This window comes from Misgurnus anguillicaudatus, chromosome 19, assembly GCF_027580225.2.
Source record: "Misgurnus anguillicaudatus chromosome 19, ASM2758022v2, whole genome shotgun sequence".
Taxonomy (NCBI): Eukaryota; Metazoa; Chordata; class Actinopteri; order Cypriniformes; family Cobitidae; genus Misgurnus; species Misgurnus anguillicaudatus.
In genome coordinates, this window is record NC_073355.2 from 993,722 (window position 1) to 1,021,051 (window position 27,330).

General features: G+C 36.3%; 2 protein-coding genes across 2 annotated transcripts in view; both read right to left on the reverse strand.

The window, feature by feature from the left end:
• Positions 1-10,035, reverse strand: part of cyth1a (cytohesin 1a) — a 33,677-nt gene extending 23,642 nt beyond the window's left edge. The window contains exons 1-2 of the mRNA XM_073856785.1: positions 9,812-10,035; positions 493-575 (exon numbers count right to left, since the gene is read on the reverse strand). Of these exons, the coding sequence (XP_073712886.1) occupies positions 493-575; positions 9,812-9,839 (111 nt within the window). The 5' untranslated portion in view covers positions 9,840-10,035. The remainder of the gene's footprint in view (positions 1-492; positions 576-9,811) is intronic.
• A 6,400-nt stretch (positions 10,036-16,435) lies between these two features.
• The window catches only part of usp36 (ubiquitin specific peptidase 36), a 58,693-nt gene continuing 47,798 nt past the window's right edge, over positions 16,436-27,330 (reverse strand). The window contains exons 15-21 of the mRNA XM_055183140.2: positions 26,333-26,427; positions 22,792-23,328; positions 22,426-22,586; positions 21,572-21,757; positions 19,638-19,753; positions 17,984-18,109; positions 16,436-17,860 (exon numbers count right to left, since the gene is read on the reverse strand). Of these exons, the coding sequence (XP_055039115.2) occupies positions 17,987-18,109; positions 19,638-19,753; positions 21,572-21,757; positions 22,426-22,586; positions 22,792-23,328; positions 26,333-26,427 (1,218 nt within the window). The 3' untranslated portion in view covers positions 16,436-17,860; positions 17,984-17,986. The remainder of the gene's footprint in view (positions 17,861-17,983; positions 18,110-19,637; positions 19,754-21,571; positions 21,758-22,425; positions 22,587-22,791; positions 23,329-26,332; positions 26,428-27,330) is intronic.

The following is a 27,330-nucleotide window of genomic DNA, read 5'->3' on the forward strand; positions in this document are numbered from 1 at the left end:
TTGCGCGCAGCTTGCATTGTATGAATAAAACGTGACTGACTTTGAGCAGGCAGCTCGCGCTGTATGAAGAAACAGCACCTGACGCGTGCTGCATGTTGGCCGACGTTAGTGCGGGAGCGTTTGACGTCACAGACCAACTAATCAATAATGAAATTTGTTGACAACGAATGTCATAATTGATTTTTATCGATTAGTTGTTGCAGCTCTACTACTATTAGTACTATTAACACTAATAATGTTGTCAATATAGCCGCTGGAAGGAGTTTACATGTGGATATACCCAATTAGTGACAACACTTTTCTAAAACTAAAATGAAATAATTTTAATCTGAAGTGATGTGTCATGTGTGCATTGTGTGACTGTACTTTGAATGACCTTTTAAATATGTGTGTTCTTAATATTCAATGGGAAAGCAGAAGAAAAGCAGATATATGGAGGGAGAAAGAGAAACAGCTGGAATAAGATGGAATGAAGATATGTCATATCTTAACCTGAATGTCATCCAGTAGCTCTTGCTTTCGACGCCGGATGTTTTCAAGCTCTTTCTGTTCCTCAGGAGTGAGGTCTTCAGGTACTGCAAAAAAAACAACAACACAAAAATGAATGAATCTTTCTTTGACCTGTGCTGAATAATACTAGAATCTGATGGAGGAGATAAAAGATCAATAAACTAAATCAACACTCTTTACATAAATAATTCATCACTCATCAACATTTTAATGTAAAAAAAACCACGCTCTCTGTACTAGCCATACATCTCACAAACGTTGAGTCACCATATGACAGACAGATCTCATAGCATTCACCAGTAGCCATGGTAACCTCTCACTTTATAAACCCCATTTGTGAGAGGGACGAAATTCAATGACTCCATTTAAGACGGTCAAAATTCAAAGCCATCAATCCATTCAAGATATTTCCACACACCCACAGGGTCAATGGCGAATAAGACTTCTCTCGATCATTTGAGATAAGACTTTGATATGTTAAACAGATTTCTTAAAAAATCTTAACGGCAACATTTTGGTTTTTTAGCTTATTCATCGTTTCCCACAGAGATAGATAAGTCCTATGGACTAAGGGTGTCACAATTTCGATTTTAAAACGAAATCGATCAAAATTAAGTCACAACCTCGAACTTAAATTAAAAAATGGAATCGTCAACGCTGCCATGCCCCTATGTCACGTAATTCCATATTATAGACACAATTAGTTGGTTCAATAGCCTATTCCTTAAGTATGTATGTCACCAAGACAGGCATTTAAGCATACCCGTGTGTGTATCTTAACATTTATGTGTAATAAATAAGTCGCAAATAAAAGAGGGTCTGTTCTTTCATTTGGTATATTGTATGTTTATATATTTAAAGAAGAACATTTTCTGGAAGCCATTAAACTTTTGTGAAAATCATGAAAAACGCTGGCTGGCAACTTTTTTTAAAAACGCTGGCGGTGAAAGAGTTAAATTAGTATTAAGTACTGTTAAAGCTGTTTGTGGTGCTTATTCCACACTGAAGACTCTTTCAACACATGAGTAAAATCCCACCACACAGACTGTATCAAGCATGTGAGGGACATAGTGAACAATAGTGAGACAGCAGCGTGTTTTCTGATGAGAGGCGCTGAGCAAACATCCTGAAGCTCTGCAGATCAAACATCCGCTCGCCCTACCGAACAGAGGAGAAATCTGAGAAATATCAAAGTAGATGATTGAGACTGTGAGCCCAACAATTTAACCAAACCATCAAGATAACATCTAGTCACCAGTATTGACAAACAGAAAACATTACTTACACTTCAAATCTTTTCACTCACTAACTTTTCAACACTGCTTTATCAAACACAGCCAGATATCTCATGACTGACTTAGTGACTATACAGTATAGGGATGCATATCAATTAATCGCGATTAATCTATAGCAGAATAAAAGTTTTTGTTTACATCATATATGTGTGTGAACTGTGTATAATAATTATGTATATATAAATATGCACACATGCATGTATAATTTTAAGAAAAAAATATATTTATATATTAAGTATTTATATTTATATATAATATAAATAATACATAAATATACAAATGTATATACACATGTAAACATTGCTTAAATATATACATGCATGTGTGTGTGCATTTAACTATACAAAGTTATTATACACAGTACACACACATATATGATGTAAACAAAAACTTTTATTCTGCTATAGATTAATCGCGATTAATTGATATGCATCCCTAATACAGTATATACAAAATATAAACATACACTGTTTTTAAGTGTTAAACACAAAGCGGGATCAGTGTATGAATATGAGACAGGAAATGATGTGGCCACAGTACACATACAGGAAACATCACAGTACAGACACATCCATTACCCATGATCCATAGCTGCAGATTAGTTACAGGAATAGAGTTCATTCACACCTCATCTCTCACACCTTTACTGTGGGTTATACCATCCTTACATTCCAGTAAGCAGTCTGTGGGTTAAAGGCAGGGTGTCTGATTTGATTCAAAAAAAATTTTTGTTATGCTGGTAAAAGTCTTCTTACATCCTGATAGCAATCAATAAGTTGTTTAAATGTATTTGTAGAAATTTGTGTCATCTGTGAAAGGCGTAGGACCAAAAAATGTTCAACAAATGATAGATGTCGGACCGCACGCACTTTGACATTTTTGTCCCTCTGTTTGTATTGAGATGGATTCAGATATTCTACTTTGATGAAACATTGTATTACTTATGAAATGTGTGTAACGATATAATTACTACGTCTACACAACCGAAAGTGTGCTTTAACTAATTCTGATGTAAACCAGTTGTATATGTTGGTTATTTTGGTAATGTTATTCACTTTGAACTGCAAAGTTTTCTCACTGGTGAATGAGACATGTGAGATGTGACCGTCTGATCTATGCGTGTTCATGTGTTTTGGAGGATGCGTGACTTTTGATGGCGATTTGAATGGAGGGTGGGATCGTGATTTCATTGCTGGTCGGCTACCATTAGCATTTTTCAAAATTAGATACCCTGCCTTTAAAAAGTATGCAACTAAATTATAGGTCATCAACAGGGCTAGACAAAAGTATTACTTTGTTACTTCTATTAAATTACATGCTACATCGATCTACTACTAACAAAAATAAATACCTCCATGTAGGGCTGGGCAGATAAACAATATCATATCAAATTGCCATCAAACCTATGCCGATAACGATGATAAGCTCTGGGCTTTTTTACTCAATATGGTTTAATCTAACAACCAATCACAAAGCAGGAATAAACGTGAGAACAGCCAGTCAGCGTGCAGCTGTTACAATGTGCGGATCAATCATTTAAAATCAGTAATCAATCGTTTTTAAAGGATTCGAGTGTTACTGATAAAGTTAAACAAAAAAGGATTAATTTTTTTTCCCCTTGCACACAGTGTTTTGATTGAAACACACTAAAATACGTCACTTCCGGTCAGCGTGTCACGCGATTTAGTCATACAAGTTTTTTTTTTTATGCAGTGGAAAGGTAAAAGTAACAGCTGATTTTAAATCAGACAAAGTTGACTGGCGGTAGAGCTGCCCGTATAGTCGACGTAATCGAACATGAAAATTTGTGGACTGCAATTTTCTTAGTCAAGGAGTCGCATATTTATTTTTTCTCCTGTCTCAAACGGCCCACTGTAATTCACTGTCTCCCGTCTCAAATGGCTCAATGTAATTCACCTCCACACCAGTGTGTGCGCTGTGCGCACCCTGCTGGTTAATCTGCTATGCTATAATCTTTCTTCCCTGTCCTCCTGCATTCACTGCTTTGATTTTGAAAAATGGTAAGTCTATGGAATCAGGAACGAAATCTTCCAAAGAATGAAAGTATTTTAAGCCAAATTGTCTTACAAACATCGCTGGCTTATCACGGGAGCACAACAACAACGCACAAGCATCTCAAACGAGTTATTGACGATGCACACACAGAGAAGAATAGGACAAGGTAAGTATATGATTATTAATGAAACGGCGAGCTAGTTTGTACTGTTTATTAAAGCTTTTTCTTTCTGTGTTTTTGAAGCTTTGATTGTGTTTACGGTGCACAATATAACATGTTTCACGTGTAAAAAAAAAACGCTGTATTTTTCACATAATTTACTTATTTGTATAGCGCTGTTTTTACTGTCCTCAAAACATGCTGATGTCTTCCTTGTTCTATGAAGTCCCTCCTTCAGAAATACGTATCGAGTTCTGATTGTGTCGTTTGTTTAGTGTTGTGATTTGATAGCAGCTTAGCTTGTCGTTAGCTTAGCTGGCGACTGACGTATTCCTGTGGGCGGAGTTTAGTCAAAAAACTGTTCTAGTGACGTCATTAAAGCAGGAAGTAGAAACCAGCCGTTCACTGTAGGCTTTGAAAGGCGAATTCTGTTAAAGAAAATAAATCGTCTGGCAGTGAACTTTGAGCTTTATCATTTTACAGGTATTATTTATGCTATTATAGCAACATTACACACTAACTAGGGTTTAAAAAATGGGATCAGAAAGAACGTGACCTTTAACTCTTTTGAAAAGTACAATGACTGTCTTTGGATGTTAAAGGCAAACAGTGTTTCCCATACATTGATTTGTTTGTGGCGGCCCATTATTCCCATTTACATATTTATGTATTTAAAGGCTCAATTCATTGTTGGGAGTGCTCAGCGCATCTCCCCCTCCAGGGAACTACACTAACCTTTTCCACTGGTGGCACTTGCGCTACTAACTTTTTCAGTTACTGGCGCAAAACATGATTTGGTCGCACAAATTAGTTATATTAAGCTGCTCTGGATAATAATGAACAATAATAAAACTGTATTGCATACAGATGTGCTTTTAATTTTACTTGCCATCTTTAAAACCACATGCCTGTTGCAGTGTTTCCCACAGATCTGAAATTTACTTGTGGTGGTAGCCGGTGAAAAGGGCAATCATTACCCACCAACAAGAAATAGTCTACTATATGTGTGACAAAGAACTAATAATGTGTGACACAAAACTTTGATTTATTGAACGTTAATATTAATTTCACATTATAGTTCATTAATCTAAACACCTCAAACTTTCTTTGCCATGAACAAAGCTGACACTGTTTGTCAAAGCACCATAAAACACTTTGCTGTTTTTGCACTGAAGAAATTAGAAGACCCCTTTTATCAAACTCAATATAATACAAAAATATGTACAGTATATTAATAGGCAATGCAGGTCTATAGATTATAAATGTGACTGATGTTATAATGGTTATCATTTCTATTAGATAGAGCAGAAGCAGTAAAAGTCGTCAACTTTCTATTTCTCTCTTGCCAATTAAAAAAGCGTATTTTTTCAGATTTAAAAGTCTACTTGCTGTCTCGGAGACGAATGACTTTACATTAAAGCTTTGCGTTTTTATATCTTGAGTCAGCTTGAGCGTTGCTCGTTCAGTGCAATGGTCTTGACATTAGCGTTGCTTTTTTGCTACCATCTCTGTGGAAACGTTTTAGATTTAGAAAAGATGTGGTTTATTTATAATAAGATTATAAAAAATAGGAGAAAGAAAATGCAGCGTGTGGTCATAACTAAAGCCAGTTGTTATCGCCATAGAAACCGGAGACACGCTGAAACTGCACACAAGCGCGGTAGCACTCACGGCCGTTCTCAGATCAACTCGGGTTTTACACACAATTTAATCAGACTTGGGATGCGAAGTAATTAAACTAGGACCGACCCGGACCCGACTGACCATTTAAAAAGATAAACCCGGAACCATACGGGTCCCGCATTCTCCGTGAAGACCTCTAAGACACTGCTCAAGTTCAGAAACATGGAAGGATACAATGTGACACAAGCAAAATGAAGCCAACTTGATGTGTTAAAGGCTCAGAGCACGTTATAAAACGTATTCTTAAAAAACAAATTTTTTGTTTTAATAAATGCTCGTAGTTAATCATAGCATATTTCCTAAAACGTGTACCAAAATAATTAGTTATACATTTGCGACCCATTTAAAATTAGGGTCGAAATGGCATTTCAAATGGTTGCATATGCGACCATTTTGATCGCAGTGTAGTTCCTTGCCCTCTCTATCTCATGTTGTGTGCAGCACCTCGACAGCGCACGCCTCTCTCTCATATTTTCAATGTACTTTTCTCCATATACTTTCTTTTTTGCGTAAACGTCAACAGTCACAGATGTTACTGTCAAAGACGACTGATCGTGTTAATATGACCTGAAGAAAGGTTAGCAGTAGTGTGAGTCTGTCTGTGTGTGAGCTTTCTCCCTCACTATGAGACGGTATGCCCGTGCACGTGTTCTGTGTAACAACAACAACAACAGTGTATTCTCTCATATTTTTGAATTTGCACCGAATTGTCTGCGCTATATCACTTGCATTTAAAATAAAAAAATGTCTCAAAACACAACAACAATTATGAGAAGAGCAACAGCAGTAAAGCTTCAATGTAAATGTATGGTGATTTTGTCAGACGATGTTGCGTATTTAAATCAGGATTTTAGCAGCAGTTAAAGGAACAGCTGGTTGGAATAAACACAAGGTGTAATGGGTCGTGTATAGTCACTATTTTATAGTACTCGTTTTATGTCTGACAACAGAACAGATAATATGTAAAAATAGCATTCAGTTGTGTTAAAATGCAATATAATGTGATTGATCAAAGAGTAGAAGTAAAACATTTCATATTTGCACTGGAAATTTTATTATTATTATTTATATTGTTTACATTGTAATTTTTTTTTTGTAACATTTACAGGGACACTTCACCGATTTGCATTAAGCTTTGTATCGTTATAACCCCAGTCATGAATGGTCGTGCATCATTCCTTTAGTTTCCCCTGAGACGGGAGAAATAAATATTTTAGTGTTGCATTTCCTTCTTTCAGTGATGTAAAAATCGTCATTTTGCGTCATTGAAAGAAGGAACTGCTGTATCTTTGTCGAGGGTGAAAGACTATAGACACTCATTCCTCATTTTCCAAGGTGGGGAATGGGTGCGACCCACTCACGCTACAGACCTATTACAGATCAGTGGGTGGGACTTACGAAAATATACGAACACAGACAGAAAAAAAACGATCAGCCACCCTCTTTATGCTAAGCTAAGCTAACAGACGTTGTGGAGTGAGCCAGACTAGTTACAATAATAGCGGAAGGTAATCAATATGATATGGAGAAGGGTGATTTCGCAAGCGTGATGCTTTAATCCGGTGTTCATTGCACCTTATGAGCCACAATACAGCAAAGAGCTCAGGCAGATGGAAGAACAAAAGCCTGAGGAGTAGGCTGGAGCCTAAAGTGCCCTAAAGTCATGTTCTGTCTTTTCTCGGTCAAATAGGCACAAAATTCTACATTTATGTTACATTTCCACTACAAATATGACCCACTTCCAATAAAAATGTATGTTTCTATCGTTGAAATGGCCCTTTAAGTTATTTATATTGTTTATGACAACGGTGAGTTCAAAATAAAATAGACACAATGAAATAACAAACACTTAAATATATTTTTTAAATTCGTCGTTTAGAATAGTCGTTAGAAAATTAGTTTTTAGTGGCAGCACTAACTGGCTGGCCAGAAAAAGATGATTGGAGGGCCGCATTTGGCCCGCATTTAGTTTATTTATATAAAAGCAAAATAACAACATGTAGGAAACCAAAACATGTGTTATTGTTGACAAGGTATTTCTTCAAGAGTTCAGTATAGCAACTAGTCAGACCATTAAATAAACAGAATCTGGAAGTAAAGTTCTGACCAGACGTGTAATCGCATTACTGCACGTGCGTCCGAGGAAACAGTTTCTAAATAAAATTACAATGAAAAAATCAGCTCACTTTTCCCCATTTCTGCACAGAGCTTTTATAAAAAAATAAGCAAAATCATATTAATAATGTCATGTGGCTTTTCCGGGTTGTGCTGTCAATAAAACGCTATTGGTTATTGGGCTACTTGATATGTCCTGCCTGCCCTGACTTTCTGTTTCAGATGAAATGATGTCACCACATCAAATAATGCTGCGTGTTTCAAGGCACTTCAGTGGACCTTTCAATGCATTCAGGAATCATGTTAATTAAAAGCTGCTGCTAAAAAGGTCTTCTTATGCCCCAATACAAAGAATCAAACAGATCCACCTTTACACGCACAACTTAAACAGGATGTTTCACATATATATTTTGTAATCCTCTTACACATGTCACAAGCAAAGTTAAAAACAAGGTTCACATACACACAGTATCTGTGTATTACACAGAATAGCTTTGATAAAGCAGGAATTATTAGGGCATAATGGTGATCACTACATAATGAAAGGCACTGTTAGTTATCTCATACAGCTGGTGAAGATGAATCTTTATCAACAGAACTACAAAAAGAGTCTTATGAAAGTGAAATAAATAAGTCTGCAGCTAAATATTATATTATTATATATTATAAAATTGGTTTAGAATCAGTGTGAAATAAACAGCGTCACTACAACATGACAACAAAACATCACTAAAGCAGCTCGCCCCCTTTTTCTGTGTATGCCTTGAGCAAAAATTATTTAAATGATTGGTACTGTGAGATCATAAAAAACTGAATATATAAAGTCCAAATGAGCCGATTGCTATTAAAAAGTGTTTTCTGTTTAAGAGAAGATCTCACAAGATATCACAAGACTTTGATCTTTGTGACTTTGCAGATAATATAGATAATACAGTTCATTTCAATAATTCATTATTTATTGAAGCAATAAAGCTCTATCATTAATATTGTCTAAAGTCTGTGTGTTTTTTTGCTTTTGAAAAAACACACAGCGCGAGACAAGATGAGGCCTGTTCAATCCTGCCTGGAAATACAGACGCTAAAAACACAAGACGGAGAAAGAGTCTAGTGAAGATAGAAGTTCAGATCATGTCAGAACAGACAGATGGTGAGGAAATAGAGTAAAGTTGAATAAAGTGATCACCGAGTACTTTTAGTATGAGAATCTCATAAACCACAAGAAAAACATTTGTTTTAACACCAGGACTACACACAACACATTTCAGGAGAAAAGACAATATTTATCAAATGCAATTTCATTCGCATGTTTGAAATCTGAGTTATTTTGAGGCAAAGATTAACCTGAGAAAACAGAGAAGTGTGTGTGTGTGTGTGTGTGTGTGTGTGTGTGTGTGTGTGTGTGTGTGTGTGTGTGTGTGTGTGTGTGTTTTCCTGGGCTCAAACCCATGACCATTGTGCTCTACACAGCAAGTGAGCTACAAGAATTTTTTAACAATGAAAACACACAGACAAGTAAACATTGTGAGAGAAATTCCTCAAATATTCTCCTGTAAGTATATTATTGCACATTTTTCACAAAAAAATCATATAAACATACATATAAACCGAGAAGCCTAACCATTCGTGAAATAAATCATATTACATTTATCCATCCGCAAAAGCAGCTTTGAAGCATAATGAATCATATACAGAACTAATGCATACAACAATAACAACACGAGCTAACAAAAACACACGTATGAAAGGATTCAGCATAAGTATTCGGTTTCATAAGGAAACTTTATATTTTGACACAACGCTGTTTAACTTTTTGTCAATACATGACGGCAAATGACATTAAAACACCAAGTTTATATAGGCCTACACAAACAATATCAGAAATATTGTTGTTTGTGTCTTTAAACGATTGTAAACTAAAATCTATTGTAACTACATATCTCCTTACAATATTGTGGATACAAACCAGAATATAATCATTTAAAAGCAAAAGAGCTACAGTATCATAACTCGCGTGACGAATCTCGACACTCACCGACACCGTCTTCAGATTTCAGCACCATCTCTCTTCTAGTGTAAATAATCCAACAACACGGAGAAATTAATTTAACCTTACCTTAACTATACCTCAATTCTAACTCAACTATAACTCAACTTTAACTCAACATTAACTTAACTAGAACATGAACTCTGAAAACATAAACTGGTCATTTACGTAACAGTCCCGAGCGGAAGAATCGCAGTTGCTCATCATCGTCATCAAGGGGCGTGTCTTTACCCGTAACGGGCCAATCCGGAACAAACGCATTGCGTCATGACGCTTGTCCCGCCCCGCTACGCACACGGACCGTGTCTCACCAATTACTACTGTCTGTCTGACAAAAGCCAGCTGTACAAGAACAGTCCAGTTCGTTAAATGTACCCATAAAGTTTAACCGTTTAAATATATAGGCTACTATTAATATAACAAACCAGACGGGTCCGTTTTTAAGATGCTTCATTTCTAGATAGCAACTTTATTAACCAACATTCAGTGCCAAAACATGCTGTCTATGAACACAGCCACAGTCTTGAGTTTCACCATCCACACCCTGAGCTGTCTATAGAGAGTGTGAGGAGAGAGAGAGAGAGAGAGAGAGAGAGAGAGAGAGAGAGAGAGAGTGAGTGTGTGAGAGAGAGAGAGAGAGAGAGAGAGAGAGAGAGAGAGCACACCACCAAAACAAATATCCAAGAGTAGCATTTAGCAAAACACATGTGTCTATGTACAGATATAATACAAACTTAACATTAATCTCATATGTGCCTTTATTTGAAGATTTGTGTAGATTAGGCTACTTCACTTAAAAAACGAAAACGAAAAGCCGATTGACACACTGTTTCTATAATTTTAGGAAATTAACTGATAATAATTATAGATATTACGCAATTTGGTGGAGTCACACCACGCCTGTTCAAGTATGTAAGAAGTACACACACACACCACTACATTTAGCTTGAAGAGAGTATAGACTACATTTGACACCATGAGTCTTTTAGTTTCGTTGACACACTCATGCAGGCGTATTAAATTACAACCCAATCAAAAGAAGAAGAAAGGGCACTCTTTATTTCAAAACGCTTTAATAAACAAAACTCTTAGAAAACAATAAAGGAAGAGGATCTTGTTTTCTGACAACTACAGAGTTCAACAACACATTCGCATCACAGCTGTATCTCTCATACTGTATCCACTGTTTAGCTTTGCTTACGTCGAAGACATTGAAAGTAAATAAAAATTCTGTTCTTGGATCAGTCTTACAATCACTGGAACTTCCCAACTATGATGCAGTACAGAAATCTGCAATTCATTCCACATGTAAATGAGATGCTTGTGGCTGAGTGGGCCAGAAATCTGATATTTATGTAAATATTATGTAAATGTCAAAGTAGCTTATGAATCACAGCAAACTCTTCTGTTAAAGACATCTGTGTAAATAAGTTAATCGTTTCTGTGTAAAATTACAAATGAAATGTAGGAGATATGTTCTGTAAGTAATTGCTATGATGTCCCTAACCTTTATAATTACTTACAAGTCAGCATGTGTTATATTTCGGATTTGTTCTTTCGTTGTTTAATCACAGAGGGCCTGGTACAGCCACAGCTATTTGTGGAATGTTGTTTTTCCATGTATTGTTTCTCAAGGCAGTGTCAGGAGCTCTGGAATTTGGCTTTGGGAACGGCAGACTATGTACTGAATGCCTTTACACACATCAAATCTAACTACAGATCCTTACCTACATACTGCATATACCCGCACAACAGACTAAACAGTCTGCTGGTTGTAGGGTTACAGTATGATGGTGACGTGTCAACAACGGATCATAATTAGGCCTCTGATATAAAGCATTTTAAATGATAGCGTCTATAAAAGTTGCCGTTGTGTTGTGCAATGTAATGTAGTGTTAATATAGTGTGAAAATTATGTCCAAGACTAAATGTGATAAACAAAACAAAAACCAAGAAACAAGGCACTATTGTATAGGATAGGACACTAAACAAGACTTAAACAGACATAAAAGAACATAAATAACACTGACAAATCATATGAATATGTTGGTATCTCCAAATAGCTACAAGCCTTATGAAGCTTAAAACTTGACCAGCCACATCAGTAACCTGATCAGAACCTATGTAAGCATGATTTATATGTACTGATAATGAAATTCACAGGACAAGCCTGAACATCACAAGAACCTACTGAAGTGAGCCACACACTTAACATGCAAAGAATATGCAACAAAGTACTGAACGTGACTCATTTACGTTATGCTGACTGGAAATGGAGAGTCATTTTTACGTCATGAATTCAAATGGTATAAAAACTAATTTTTAATCAAACTTAACAACAATATAAGTAGCAAAATACAGCGGCTATGAATAAACTTTACAAGCGAACGTATAGAGGGAATGCATTGACTTTTCCACGTGACCACGCCGGAACGCGCCCTGTTGAGTGGCAAACGTTCAAAAAATGGCTGGTTTTCATAGCGGCTGCTGCGAAAATGCCAGTAAAACTGACTATTATCAGCTCAATTGAATTTAGTTGGAGTTAATAGCAGAGGTGGACAATACTTAGTAACATTAGTTACATTTTCAAAGCATCTGTGCTTTATTAGGGTGTTTGTATTGGGGAAAAAATTACTTCACTACATTCTTAAACATAGAATCATACTGTGTATTATTTTATATTGCATATTAAAATTCATTTAATACCTAATTACATTTAAAATGTGTTTTTTTACTTGAGTAAAAGTATGTTAATGTACTTAAATATTAAATGTAAAACAAAAACTTATTATTTAGGAAATGTAATAGAATAAAAATTATGATAATATGCTTTGGAATGTATGTTTTCCTAAGAAAAACACGGACAAAACACAAATAATTGAAAAATACTTTTAAGTAGAAAGTAAAACCTCTGCTTGATAGTGAACCTAGCAACTTATCAACCCACCCGTGGTCTGTGAATGATCAATTTACTTTTCTTTTCGGTGTTTCTTGGCAGTCTGTAAAACGATAGCTCTGAATTCTTGTTAATCTGTTAGTGCACAACAGCTTTTTCCCATTTAGACGCGATTTCCCTGTGTTTTCGCTGAAGTCACACTCTACTTAAATGCTGCCACTCTTAAATGCTGTGTGTGGATAAGCTTCTTTGAATCTGATGTAGACAGTATATGGCGTGTTTTTGAGATATTTCTAAGATGGAAGAATGCTGTGCGGCAGACATTGGAGATATGACTATATTGAATGATAAATTGCTGTCGAACATCACGCCTAAGTTCTTAACCGTGGAAGATGGCACCACAGTGCAGCCTTCTATGTGCAACTTGTAATCTGACATATTTTGTTTGGAGCGATTCGGTTTGATAATAAGTATCTCTGTCTTATTGGAGTTTAGCATAAGGAAATTTTGTGCCATCCAGTCACTAATATCAGTAACACAGGCTGTTAGTTTACAGAACTAGTGTGTTTCATTAGGATGTGAGGAGATGTAAAGCTGTGTATCATCCGCATAGCAGTGAAAACTTATGTTATGTTTCCTGATAATGTCTCCTAGAGGTAACATATAAACAAGAACAGGATAAGGCCTAAAACTGATCCCTGCGGTACGCCGTATTTAACCGGAGAGTGATATGACTTTGTTAGACATGATCTAAACCAGGCTAACGCCTGACCACTGACGCCAACATAGTTTTCTAGTCTATTGAGTAAGATTGTATGATCTATTGAGTCAAAGGCTGCACTAAGGTCTAGTGATATAAGGATTGAGATTTCACCACGATCGGATGTTAGGAGGAGGTCATTTGTAACTCTAAGCAGCGCTGTCTCTGTGTTATGGTGGGGCCTGAATCTTGATTGGAACTTTTCATAGGTACTATTATTTACTAAGAATGCGCATTGTTGGCTTGCCAATACTTTTTCTAATATTTTAGAAAGAAAAGGGAGATTTGAGATTGGTCTAAAGTTATTAAGATCTCCCTGGTCAAGGTGTGTTTTTTAATGAGCGGTCTAATAACTGCTAGTTCGAAAGCTGTTAGAATGAACCCTAGTTTTATCGATGTGTTGAAGATATTTAATACTGGGTCAGACATTACAGGGAATACCTCTTTAAGTAATTTTGTAGGAACGGGGTCTAATATACAGGACGATGATTTTGATGATGTCACTAATTAAGCCAACTGTGCTGTACTTGCATGATGATTTTTTTTAATATCTCTCATCACAAAACGTTCTTGACGAAGTGTTAACTTCAGTAAACGTCCTGGAGATCGCAGAGAGCTTCTCACAAGTCCATCCTTTTTTAATTTTTGGATCCCTTTCGTGACAGTATTCAAACTTATTAGCAATGCTTAACTACTTATCTTGAAACCTTGACCATTTTGTGCAAAGAAATGATTTTATTTCTCATGTCTTGAGATATTTCTTTACCATGTAGTGCTATTCTGTCACCATTACATTACAGTGGATTTTCTCTCTTAAATATCACTCTCAATTACCAGTTATACTGTTGCTACCTGTGTGACGATTAATTATATTCATCATTTCCTAGTGAATTCCTGTTAATTACACTTTATTACATTTTTTTGCAACATATTCATAATTTTTGCATAACCTCATTTGATTAAAACGTTATTTTTTGAATCCTAAAGATGGTCAGTGACTTTCTTTTGTTAAAAAAAATAAATGTTTAGTAAAACTATTTTGTAAAAAAAAATAAAGAAAATTGGTCTCATATTTTCTAACAAATGGAGAAAAATCTTTATTTTCAAAGGGGGTGTACTCATTTATGCGGTGCACATACATGCATATATATTTATTGTCTACTCTCAATTAAGAGGTGGCTGTCCAAACCTCTAAACTTCAACTTGTGATTTTTTTTTACATTTTTGTGCATTTTTTATTGTTGTTTTAAGAAAGATCTTTTAAATTTTTATTAGAAAGTGAAGTTAATTATACATTTTGTTAAAGGAACAGTATGCAGGATTGTGGCCAAAACTGGTATTGCAATGACAAAACTTGTGGCTAAAACTGGTACTGCAATCACACAACTGGTAGCCAATACACAAAATGACAACATAAACATCAGTTGAGGGCTGCAACTCTACTTTTTAAATGACAATATCCTGGCCAGACCACTGTTGTCAGTGATATAAGCATTTGAAATAAAAACAATTTCTTAATGTCTAGTGACATGTAAGGGCCATTTTATGATTAATTGATATACATTTCTTACATATTGTTCCTTTAATCATGAAACTATGTAAAAAAAATGTGTCCCGTGTTGTCATATCACTACCAAAATGGTGTATCTTTGTCCATTTACTGATTTTATCCACATCCCTATAGAAAATAATCCTGTGTCCCTTTCTCATGAAGCTATATGGTGGGTAGATATAAATCCCATCATTTAGAGATGTTTCCAAATTAAAAAAAATCTGTGCCTAATTATAAGTAAGTAAGGTCACTGAACACCTTTCTCCCTTCCAAATTTGTTGGGGTGTTATTTCATACAATTTAGTTTTGTGTTCAACTGTTTAGAACTGTGCTTGCCAACTACGTGCCTATTCACATATTTGAGCTAGACTCAAAACCATCTAAAATTGTCACTAACGCAACAATGTCACAACCGAAACTTCACAACAGTAAGGGAACACTTAATCCTTTATTTGGGGGGAAACTAAATTTTAGTATAGCTATACAAATCATTTGTTTTACAGTATTTTTACAGTATTTACTTGCCACCCTATCATCTCTAGGGATCACAGGTACCCCCGCCCTATGGTATAAATCTTATCTCTCTGAGAGATCCTTCAGGGTGGAGGGTGCACAGTCCATCAGATGGTTACTGGGGTCCCTCAAGGATCAGTGCATGGTCCACTTCTTTTCTCCATCTACACAACATCCTTAGGACCTATCTTAAAGGCACATGGCTTCTCCTAGCACTGCTATGCTGATGACACCCAGATCTTTTTCCTTTTTCACAGATTTGCATTATACAACATCAGGAAGATATGGCCATTTCTTACGGAGCATGCTGTACAACTTTTGATCCAAGCCCTGGTAATCTCCAGGCTGGTCTAATGCAATGCTCTTCTTTCAGGCCTTCCTGTACCGTCTATAAACCAACGCAATTAGTTCAGAACACAGCAGCTCGGCTCATCTTCCAGAAGCCCAAAAGAGCTTATGTAACGCTGCTCTTCATCCCTCTCCACTGGCTACCGTTTGAAGCACATATCAGGTACAAGTCTCACAACTACTACTCACAAAACTTCACTGAGAGCGCACTGGCATACTTTCACACCTTCAAACATTCCTACACCCCATCCAGAACCTTACATTCAGCAAATGGGTGATGTCTTGTGTTACCTTCACACAAGGGCACTAAATCACATTCCCTTCACTTCTCCCTGCTGGTGGAATGACCTCCCAATTGCAATCCGGTCCGATGTATATCGCATCTCTTGAAACATTCAAAAACCAATTAAAAACCCATCTCTTCATAAAATACTTTACAGATGTACTTTTTCTCTCAACAGGTATTGTTTCAGAATAGTGAAAACTTGTATCTTATTACATGCACTTTTTCTGTCAACTAAAAGAAAATATTCAATAGACAGATTTTTCACAAAAGTCACAACTTTATTGCACCAGTATATCTATATTTATGTATTTGAAATACTGAACGACTTCTCTTGATCAGAAAAGACATTAGATACAGAACCATGACACCATGACTGTGTTCTTTAGATGTCAGTGAGAGATTAAACAGAACAGATCGTAAAGTCTGACAACATTCTCATCCATGAGCTTCAAGTCTTCCCAACAATAAAAACATTTCCCGCATATAATTCAACAAACATTTTATACATTAGGCTTCCATTTATTAATGTGCATTAATAACACATCTTTGCAAGTATAATTTGTAATATATTCTAATCCAATTTAACAAAACAAAAAACAAATCCAAGGCATCTTTTCTTAAACTGAAAGATTCAAGGAAAGGATGATGGGGATCACAGAGAGTAAAAGGTACACTGTACAATCTTCTTAATGTTGTTTAGCTCCTATGGTTTAATTTGTGTAGAAACATTGAAATCATTTCACAACGGTACAGTTAACGGACATGGATGCTTGGTCAACGGCAAATGAGGTGCTGACAGCATGAAGAGACAGAGATGATGTTTGGACCAGCTATAGTTTATACCTGGATTAAACCCTTTAAAGAATTGCTGTCCATGGAATCGATGAAGTTGCATAGAGTAGAAAAGAGATGCAGGATGACAACAAATCGGCTTTCCACTGATAATGGAAAACTCCAATTATTAGGAAATTTAGCCCTCCTGGCAAAAACACAGTGCTTTGTGTTAAGGCCCAAGGATTTTTTTCTTGCATGGATGATGTATATTGCATTGTTATATGCAGCACTGTGCATAAAAGAAGCCACAATCTGACCGAAAGTGGAGACACTTTAATAAAAAGATTTCTTATACTGTCATAAAAACCACGAAAGACCAAAGACGACCATGTGTAGAAATCAATAAAAAAAAAAATCAAAGGCAATACTTGATTGCAATGTCCAGTAAAACACCAGGACCATGAGTCTGTGGCAAATAAAAACAACATCACACAATTCATTCAGTCACATCTCTCTATAACACTAGCTGGACTTATTTCGCTCAAATATCACAAAGTAATAGTGAGCAGAAGTATGGACACATGGGGATGCATTTAAGTCCTCTTTGTTTTAAGAAGTTTTTTTCTTAAGAGTCCGGTCAGATAACTCGGGGTCGGCAAGAATTTTAACATCCCAATGAGCTGCCACTTTTCCTTCTCGAGTCTTTATCATCTTGACTAAATGAGCTGACAGACACTGCATTATTCTTCAGTATCTAAGATGAACATCATCATAATGCCAGTATTAGTGGTGTATATTTTAAACAGTGACTATAAAGTCTCAGGAGACGACCTCAGTCATAGATCACAGTACTGCAGCTTTTTTCATCCAAAACACCAACCAATCTGAACAGGATCCATGTTTTACACCTACAAAAAACATTTCATTAACATTTGTATGTACTACTGTATTGTAATATATGGTTCATATATATATGAATGGATTATATTCATTAAAGCAAAATGCAGATGTTTGCTAAAGATGGGCTGGACCTTTCAGTGTCGATATCCAAGTCTGCCTCTTCCTGTAACAGACCACTTGTTACGATGCTCTTGGATCTGCTGGAAGACATTTTTGTTTCTTCTCTTCTCCTTTTTATATTTTTTCATTTTCTTTACCTACCAAAGAGAAGCGAAATTTAGTTTTATAAACATTACTTTCCCCCAGTTTCACAGACAAAGCTTAAGACTAGTCTTAGACTAAGACACATGTTTGAGCTCTCTCAACTGACAATAACTTACACTAACAAAATGATTTCTCAAGATACACACCAGTAAAGCATGTTTATAAAAGATGCTTAAAACATCTTAATTTAACTAAGGCCTAGTCCTGGTTTGTCTGTGAAAGCAGACCTTTAAGTGTTTATCTGTGGAGTACATGCGTGTGGTCAATGTTAGATTAAAGTCCAGTTCATTCATCACATTGGACAGTAAAGGTCATGTTAAATGTTACAGCCCATAATACTGGTCTGGATAATTCCCTTTACACATTGAACATTTGTACATTATTCATCTGTACAGACAGAACGTCAAAATTAAGAGTTGGGTTCCAAAACGCGATAAACGCCATTTTTGAAAAAAAAAATGAGTTACTGCAAGAATCAGTATTATATCAGGTCAGTATTTAAAAGTAAATTCTTAATTTTACGCAAAATCCAATAACCGCCGTGTTATTCTGTCATCTTTTCTCCCTTTCTACCCAAAACGCGATATACGCCACTCCTCCTTTTCTACAGAATGCAATAAATCCGCTCCACATATTACAGCGCACCATTCCACGCAATGTAAACAAACAATGGCGGCGCGTTGAGTACACGGAGTACTAGTTTTCCTCATCTTCTTTGTACTTCGTGATCAACAAACAAACAAAAAGCAAATTAATACTTTAATGGCATAAATAAACCTGTGGTTGTTTTCTGTGACGGGAAAGATTGTAAGTCATCAACATCTAATAATTTACACGAAGCACTCGGGAGACTGGTGCTTATCTCCCGACAGCATCAAGTTTCTCATGCTAACACATTGACCCCAGGGGATCTTATGAAAAACTTTACATTACTTTACTCAGTCAACGAAAATCGAGCAGGACCAAAAACATTTTACAGCTGATCGCTGTGAAAAATGCTAAGTGACGACATCAAGTATAACCGCAGCAATGACAGTGATCTTAATATGACAAAGTAAGTGTTTTGATTAATGACATTAATGTTTATTTTTTTATCAGTGTATACCACTAGTCATTTACCACATTTACCACTAAATGAAAATAGTATCATGGCAAAGATGAATGCACATTTATACATTGATTGAATAGATTTATTGCATTTTTAAAAATAAAATTTGTCATGGATTTATTGCATTTTGTGGAAAAAATAATTCGTTTTTATAATAAATCTTTGAAAATCAAGTTATGGATTTGATTTTTTTATGTTTTTATAAAGTAAAGATGCTATGTGAAAGGTTGTAACAAAAAATAGTAGTTTTCATCTTGTCCCTTTCTTGGTATAGAAAACACGTTTTTACCGAAATTTGTCAAAATGGATTTATTGGGTTTTGGAACCAAACTCTTCAAATAATCTGCACATTCTGCAATCATATGAAAGTGAATTTGTATCAGCAGTGCTCAGCTTTACTGTAAACGACTCACTTTTCCACTGTCAAACTCCTCATCCCATTCATCAATGACAGTAGTGCTTTTGGCATAGCGTGTGTCCTCTATAGCATCTCTGCTGATGGCCGACGGCTCACCTTCCCAACTGAGCACTGATGGCAGAACAGAAATCAGGAAAATTAAGTTTAAGTATGAAATGATATACTAAATAATAATAATAATAAATATAGCTGCAAGCAGCAATCACCGGGGTCAAGCCAAAAAGGGCACAGAATGAAGTAAAGTTAAGTTTGAATGAACAGTTTAAAGAACCTAAGGAAACCTTATGATTTCAGATGAGATACATCAAAAATAATCTATGTTTTGCCCATTGAAATCGTCTCACTCGTATTGAGAATAATGGAATGCTAGGTCTATGAAGAAAAATATGTGAGTGGTGCTTGCAGTGGCAAAACTCATGTCCAAAAATGCTACAGTGGTGTTAATGAGTCAAAAGAGCCCACCCCCATGTCTCTACGATGTTCTGATGCAAAGATATAAGCTCTTGCAAAAACGGTTGATAAGGTATTCTCATTGGTTGCTAGGGAGTGAATTGGCATTCACCATTAATTATACTCCAAGCCATGAAAGGATTAATGCATAATGACTCATGGTTTTAGACGTACTATTGTATTAGTTTTAGGCAAAAAATTACATTTTCCTATCTCAAAACCACTAGGTGGCGCAATAACAAAATCATGAATTCAAACTTGGGTCATTACTGTGTTACATCTAGCTAGTTTTATGACTATACACTTTAGTTTAGTGAAGAAACACTTTTATGAACATAAAGATTGCTTGATATGAAAGGTTTTGTTCAATTATAAGGCCAACTAGTGGTGCAAGCATACAATGTTTTTTTCATCAGCGTATCAAATCTTATCAAAACAAATTTTTTGTTTTTTTTGCAATTTTTGGCCATTTCTGATGAAAATTTCAATATAACGCCAATAGAGTTTTTTGTTCAGAAGGTAATGTAATGTTCTTCCTATGGTGTTTTCGAGTCGATCAGAATAACGCTTGCGGAGAATGGCGGAAAAAAATTCATACGTCATAGGGTCTAATCGAATCGTGTTGAGCCAAGGAATCAACAGAAATAACAATTTTGTGTTTAGGACTTACGGTAGGGTGACCATACGTGCCATTCTTCCCGGGCCCGTCCTGGCCGGGATTTCGGGTGCGTCTTTTGGAACTCGTATTTGTCGACCGCATACGTCATAGAGGTTTATTATTATTATTAATACAGAAAAGCAACTGTTACATTTTAAGGTAAGAATGAAACTACGATTGTATATCTTATGTTTTTAACTGAATGGCGTATGCGGTCAACAAATACGACTTCCGAAAGACGCACCGAAATCCTGGACGGGACGCGTCCGGGAAGAATGGCACGTATGGTCACCCTAACTTACGGGTCAGAAGTTATAAGCAAAAGCATTAGTGCAACTTTGGACTGTTGGTGGCGCTAGCAGGTTTGATATAGAGACTCCAAATTTGCTGTGGAAACTTTTTGGACTGGCCTATATCAGTGTGCAAAATTTCATAACTTTCCTATGTAAGCTGCTATGGGCTGCCATAGACGCAATGGCGAAAGAAAAAGAAAAGGGAATAATAATAATAAAAAGAAAACTAACAGATACAATAGGGGTCTTCGCCCATTCTGGGCTTATCTCCTAATAATACGCTAAAAAGAGATGACAATGAAAGGCGTTTGTTTGGATGCAATGTTAAGTAACTTCTCCATTAACACTTTAATTGAAGTTTATTTCTATGTAACATGTTTGCACAATAGCACAGAACGCGTGGTCACAATGTGGTGTGCTTTATATCATTTGCAATTGGTTTTGAGATGCTTACAAAATAATTTTTTGGCCATTTGCCAGTGAAGTGCTGTTGTATTTATAAAACAGATGTTTTGTGTTTAAGCTCACCCTCCGTTCCATAAGCTTTATCTGATGAACTCCTGAGGAGCTCCTCAACAACATCACAACTCTTCCTGCCATCCCAGCCCATAGGGACAGAGCTTATGCCTTTCCTGGACACGCCCTCAGCCTCCTGACAGATCTGCTTACGATTGTAGCCGTCCTGAACCTGACTGTCCCAAACGATCACAGAAGCTGACGGAGAAGATCAGACAGGGTCAGGACATGAAACTCAACACTAGAAACAAAACTGTATGGAGAAGTCTGGCTTGCGTACGGTTCACCATCGATATGAACTATACACACAAGTATAATCAATCATCTGCTTAACAGACTTGAGTCCTAAGTTACTAAACACCTGCGAGAACTTCAACAAGTCTATGATAATAAAAAGGGTAAACCACAGTATCACATAAGTGTTAATCAACATATCACACTGAAAACCCTTCAAATATAAGATAACAGAGACCGTCCTATTGTGAAAAAAATTAATCATGACAGAGAGACAGTAAAGAGTCGTAATGATGATCTTCAGGCAATTCAAGGCTTGTGTGGATCTCTACATTTACATTTAGCAGACGAAGACGACGTCCTAAAAGCAGCTGACGTGTTGCCTCACTTCAGCGGCATGAAGGCAGCTCCGATAAATGCATTCGGACAGCCTTCATAGGCAGCGTAATGTAATTCTGTTTGAAATATAAACAGCGAGCGCATTGTGATAACTAATCTCATATTTGAAAACCACAATACGAATTTCTCACTAGAAATGCAATCTAAAGGTGTAAAAAGTGAACATGTATCATTATTCAAAACTAAATTTGTTTACACTTTATTTGCACGCACATGTGTGTATTATTTCTTACCTGTGCTTATCTGTGATTCTGGTTTGCTGTTCTGATGAGACTTTTCCTCACTGATCTCAATCTGTTTGCTTTTTTCTGCTCTCAGATTTTTATCTTTTTTCTTTTTCTTCTTCACCTTTTTCAGATCTTCAGCATCTGTGTTCACCTCATCTATCATCACACTGACAACAGAAGAATAAAAACTTTAAAAAGAAAACAAACAAACACACCAAAAGTTTTACGTGAGTGAGATGATAGTGGTTTAGTCTTTTATCCAAGGGTATACAGAAGAAGTGTTGATGTTAATAACTAATTGGTTGAGTGATTTAAGCAGACATGGTTTATGATGAGTGAAGATGATCTTCTTTTATTGAAGTAAATAAAAACCTTTTGGAAATTGCTGCTCCATTGCTGGACTCCATGACCTTGTGCGTCGTCTTCTTGCTCTTCTTGAGGACAGCGTTGGTCACACGCTGATCACTCACAGATAATGATGGTGATTTGGGCAGGTCGCCCTCAGGAGCGATGCTCCAGGTTTCTCCTCCGAGACACCAATCCTCATCCTGATCCGCACTCTGTCTTTGTCCCTCAAGACCGTTAACTTGTTCCTCTCTTTTCCTCCTCTTCTTTTTCTTTCGGTTTTCAGTATTTGCCTTTGGTTCGTTAAGGGTTGAAGATTCAGGGGTGTCGTCCTCCTGTTGGACTTCAGAATGTTGCCGCTTTAATTTCTTTTTTTTCTTTTTAAGTGTGGCTCTTGCGTCTGATGGCAGAAGGTTGTGGTTTTGGATTGGTCTGTGTGTACTCTGATGCTGAAATCCATTGGTCTGTGTACAGGTGGGCGGCTCTAATGGTTTAAGGGGACTTGAAATTTTCGAGAGATGAGATGAAGATGGAGACTGCAGGTGGACTGAATGAGTTGTAACTCTGGTTTAAAGCAAATTCAAACAAAACAACATTGTGATTAGGTATTAAAAACCTCAGGTCACATGACTTGTTATAAACAACCTTCAATATAAATCAACACAACTACAAAATACAACACTTTATCTCACTCCATGTAGTATAGGGCTGCACAATAAATCGCATGCGATACCACGTGCATCACGTCAGTAATGCCGGTTTCCTTGATTAGTAGTAAATCGCTATCAGCTGTTTTCAGATGGAGCAGCTTTAACTACACAGAGCCGTGGTTCCCTGACAGGCTGGGCCATATCACATACATATCGCAGGCGATACATCCGCGATAATTAATGCGAGATTGCCCCGATTGTCGGTGAGCTGCGGCTCTGTGTAGTTAAAGCTGCTCCATCTGAAAACAGCTGATAGCGATTTACTACTAATCAAGGAACCGCTATTACTGAGGAGATGCACCTGACAAACACATGCGATTTATCGTGCAGCCCTAATGTAGTACAACAAATGTTTACAAATGAGTTAAATTGTCATGATTTAAATGACAGTGATAGACAGTGACTGCTGGGAAGTGTCTTGCTCAAGGACACCTTGACACCTAACCCCACCAGCTGCTCCCGTGGGCTGAATGGCACCTTGGATGGCTGACACCACCGTCGGTGTGTTAATATGATGGAGCTTGTAAAGCGCTTTGAATGGCTATAGGTCTGTTAAATGGGATATATAAATGCAGTCTATTTACTTTGTGTGTCTTGCCCTCCTTGTGAAAGGCATCTTTTGGACAACTGTCAAGTCAGTAGTCTTTCCCGTGATTGTGCAGCCTACATAACTAGACTGAGAGACCATTTAAAGGCCTTTGCAGGTGTTTTGAGATTACACCGTGGCACCAGGTGTCTTCAAAATTGAACATTTTTACAATATTCTAATTTTCTGAGATACAGATTTCAGGATTTTCCTTAGATGTCAGTTATAATCATCAAAATTAAAAGAAATAAACATTTGAAATATATCAGTCTGTGTGTAATGAATTAATATAATATACAAGTTTGACTTTTTGAATGGAATCAGTGAATTAAATCAACTTTTTGATAATATTCTATAGGGGTGACCCAGAATAGTCAAAGATTCGATGCATCGATAGGAGAAGCCTAATTCGACTATCAATCTCACAGTCGAATCGTCTCAGATGTGTTATGAAATGAGGATCACTCAATTTTGGCCGTATATGGGTGCACATGATCTGATTTCACATATAACAGCTTTCTCACATTATTATATATGAATATACAATATATTAATATACAGCCTATTATGATAATGCTATGAAAATAATATGTGAAGAAGTAGCTTTCAATAAATATTTTTTAAATGCATTAATAAATCCAACAACCCCTGTGACAGGGCTACACGTCCATAAGAGGTTTATATGTTAATAAACCATTGCCTCTTAGTTTCTACATTTAAAAGACACAGCTGGAAATTCTGGTTAAACTTTCATTATTTTAATAATTTCTTTATTTTATTTATAAATCACTCTGAGTTATTTGATTTATCTATTCGGCTTGTGTTTTGTTTCCATGCACTTTAGGCATTTTGCACATATTTGTGCTGCACCTTGTTACGTCTGACCTTATTTTATTAATTATTTTTATTTATTATAAACATAAATTCTGATCTAATTTATGTCTGTAAATTTTGGATTGCTTTTCGTTGTATCGATGTTGCGCTATTGCGTGGCGGCCATGATGCTTGCGCATGCAATTTAGCCGAACGCGTAGGTGCTCTGCGTCTCATTTTTAGGAGTTCATCAAACTAAACATTAAAAACAACGGGTATACGTTTTAAAATGTATTTTAACAGGGTGGTTATCTTGTCAAAAGTTAAACTACAAAACAGGTAAATTGTCTCTTTAGATTTCAGTGGGAAATATGGAAAATATCTGCATTGCACCTATATTTATGCCTGACACGACTGTCTTTTTTTGTGATTTTATATTATGGTCGGTGTTCACTTTTAAATGATAGAAAATATTCCTGAAATAAATTATATAAGAATCATCAGGTGTTTCTAAGTTAATAGAAATACCTGCTTGCTTACTTTGACTTTGATTATCTCTGTGCTAAATAATAACATGTAGTGTCTATAAAATCATACATTTATAACAAGAAAAACACTGAAATTAATGTTTAATGAATTGTATATAAAGCTGATTAAACAAATGTTTATGTTGCCTTACATTTTACCTTAAAAAAAAAAGCATCGTCAGTTCATCACTTGAAAGACAGTTTTGGTCACTTTATCAGAAAGTTGATTCTATGTGCTGCTTGTAAAAGAAAATAAAAGTTACCCATTTGTACCTGGTCTGGCCCCCTCCCAACCCATGCAAACACACATAGATGATTCGACTATCAGTCGACTATTGAAAGATTCGATTCGAATATGTAAATCCTTAGTTGAGTATACCCCTAATATTCTAATTATATGACAACACATGTATTTGGATATTGACCGAAATTTTGAGCCTTTTATCTTTATTCAGAGAGGACAGTGAAGAGTGACAGGAGTGAGATGGGATGGGTATGGGAAATGACCGTGGACCACATTTAAACTACTTTGAACTGAATACAACCTGAATGTGTCAGTCACATGGACCTCTAATGTGTGTGCTTCAGTTTCTTCATTCATTTGCAATGTTTCTAGTTACATCTTTAGTGGTTTTGCAGCTGTTTACAATTTCTTGTACAAAGATGTGAATTTTTTTGCAAAAAAAACCTTGAATGCACTTAGAGGGGTTTGCAGCTAAAGACAGTTAAATGTGTTAAATACAAATGACATGACTACAGTGAGACTTGTGAAAATAAGGCATTTCAATAACTGACTAATAAACTTTTCATTGGCATTAAAGTGAAGTGACTGAAACTAAACATAAGAGTCTGATAAGAAAAAGCTCATTTACAACAAAACATTGTTTTGTATCTGAACTCTTGAAATGTTCTGGTGTGATGTGTTCAGATACCTGCGTGGTGGAGCTGGGCTGAAGTCACCAGACGAATGAAGAGATGAGGAGGGCGGAGCATCAGTGCTGCAGGTCGGGCTCTGTCGCGGACTGACCTGCAGTTATTGACATAAATAAAAACTTTGTGGTCTAAAAAAATATAAAATAAAATAAATAAAACAGCCATGAAACGTGGCAATGACAAAAAAGACCCAAACAGGAAGAAAACCATCAAAGACCAAACAAAAAGAAGTAAATAAATAGAAGGGTGAAGGGGAAAAGAAATTGTATCAGAGAAGAATTAGAAATTGTTAAAAATGAAACAAACCAAAAAAATTAATAAGAAATTAAAAGGACAGCAGTGCAGGCCGTGAACCGACGGCATAAGTAGAAGTAAGTATAAGGGGGCGTGCACACCAAAGCTTTTACGCCCATGGCCGACACATGTTTTCAATTGTTTCCAATAGAAGCTTAACGTTTTTTAAAACAGCCAGCAGCTAGCATTTTTTTCTGCGCTGAAAGCCGGCAAATGTCAATGTCAGTTCTCACACGCCTGTCCAATCACAATGGAGGAGGGGCGGTACAAGTATCACAACAACCAACCGGCTCACAGCTTAAGTATCACAGCTACCAAAGCGCTCGGCTGAAGAAAGCTGGCACTCTGCTGAAAAAACAGCTGGCATTTGGCATCCTCCATGTTTTTAGCCGCAGAAAAAAGCTTTGGTGTGTCCTGCCTCTAAGAATCATCATTCTCACAATATAGTTATTTGTGCTAGAAGTTTAAAAAAACAATGGTTTATATATTTAAAAACACATAGTAATGATAGGAATCAAATCAATTAGATGTCAAGGTAATGTGATTCTGTTTATATTTTCTTAAGATTTCTTAAGATATTACCAAACACTACAATAAAACGCTAAACACACAAGGCCAAAAATCAAGAGAGTTCATTTTAAATGAGCTTTTCTTCTGAATAAATAACCATTCATTGTATTTGTTGGTAAAACTAAACGACTTA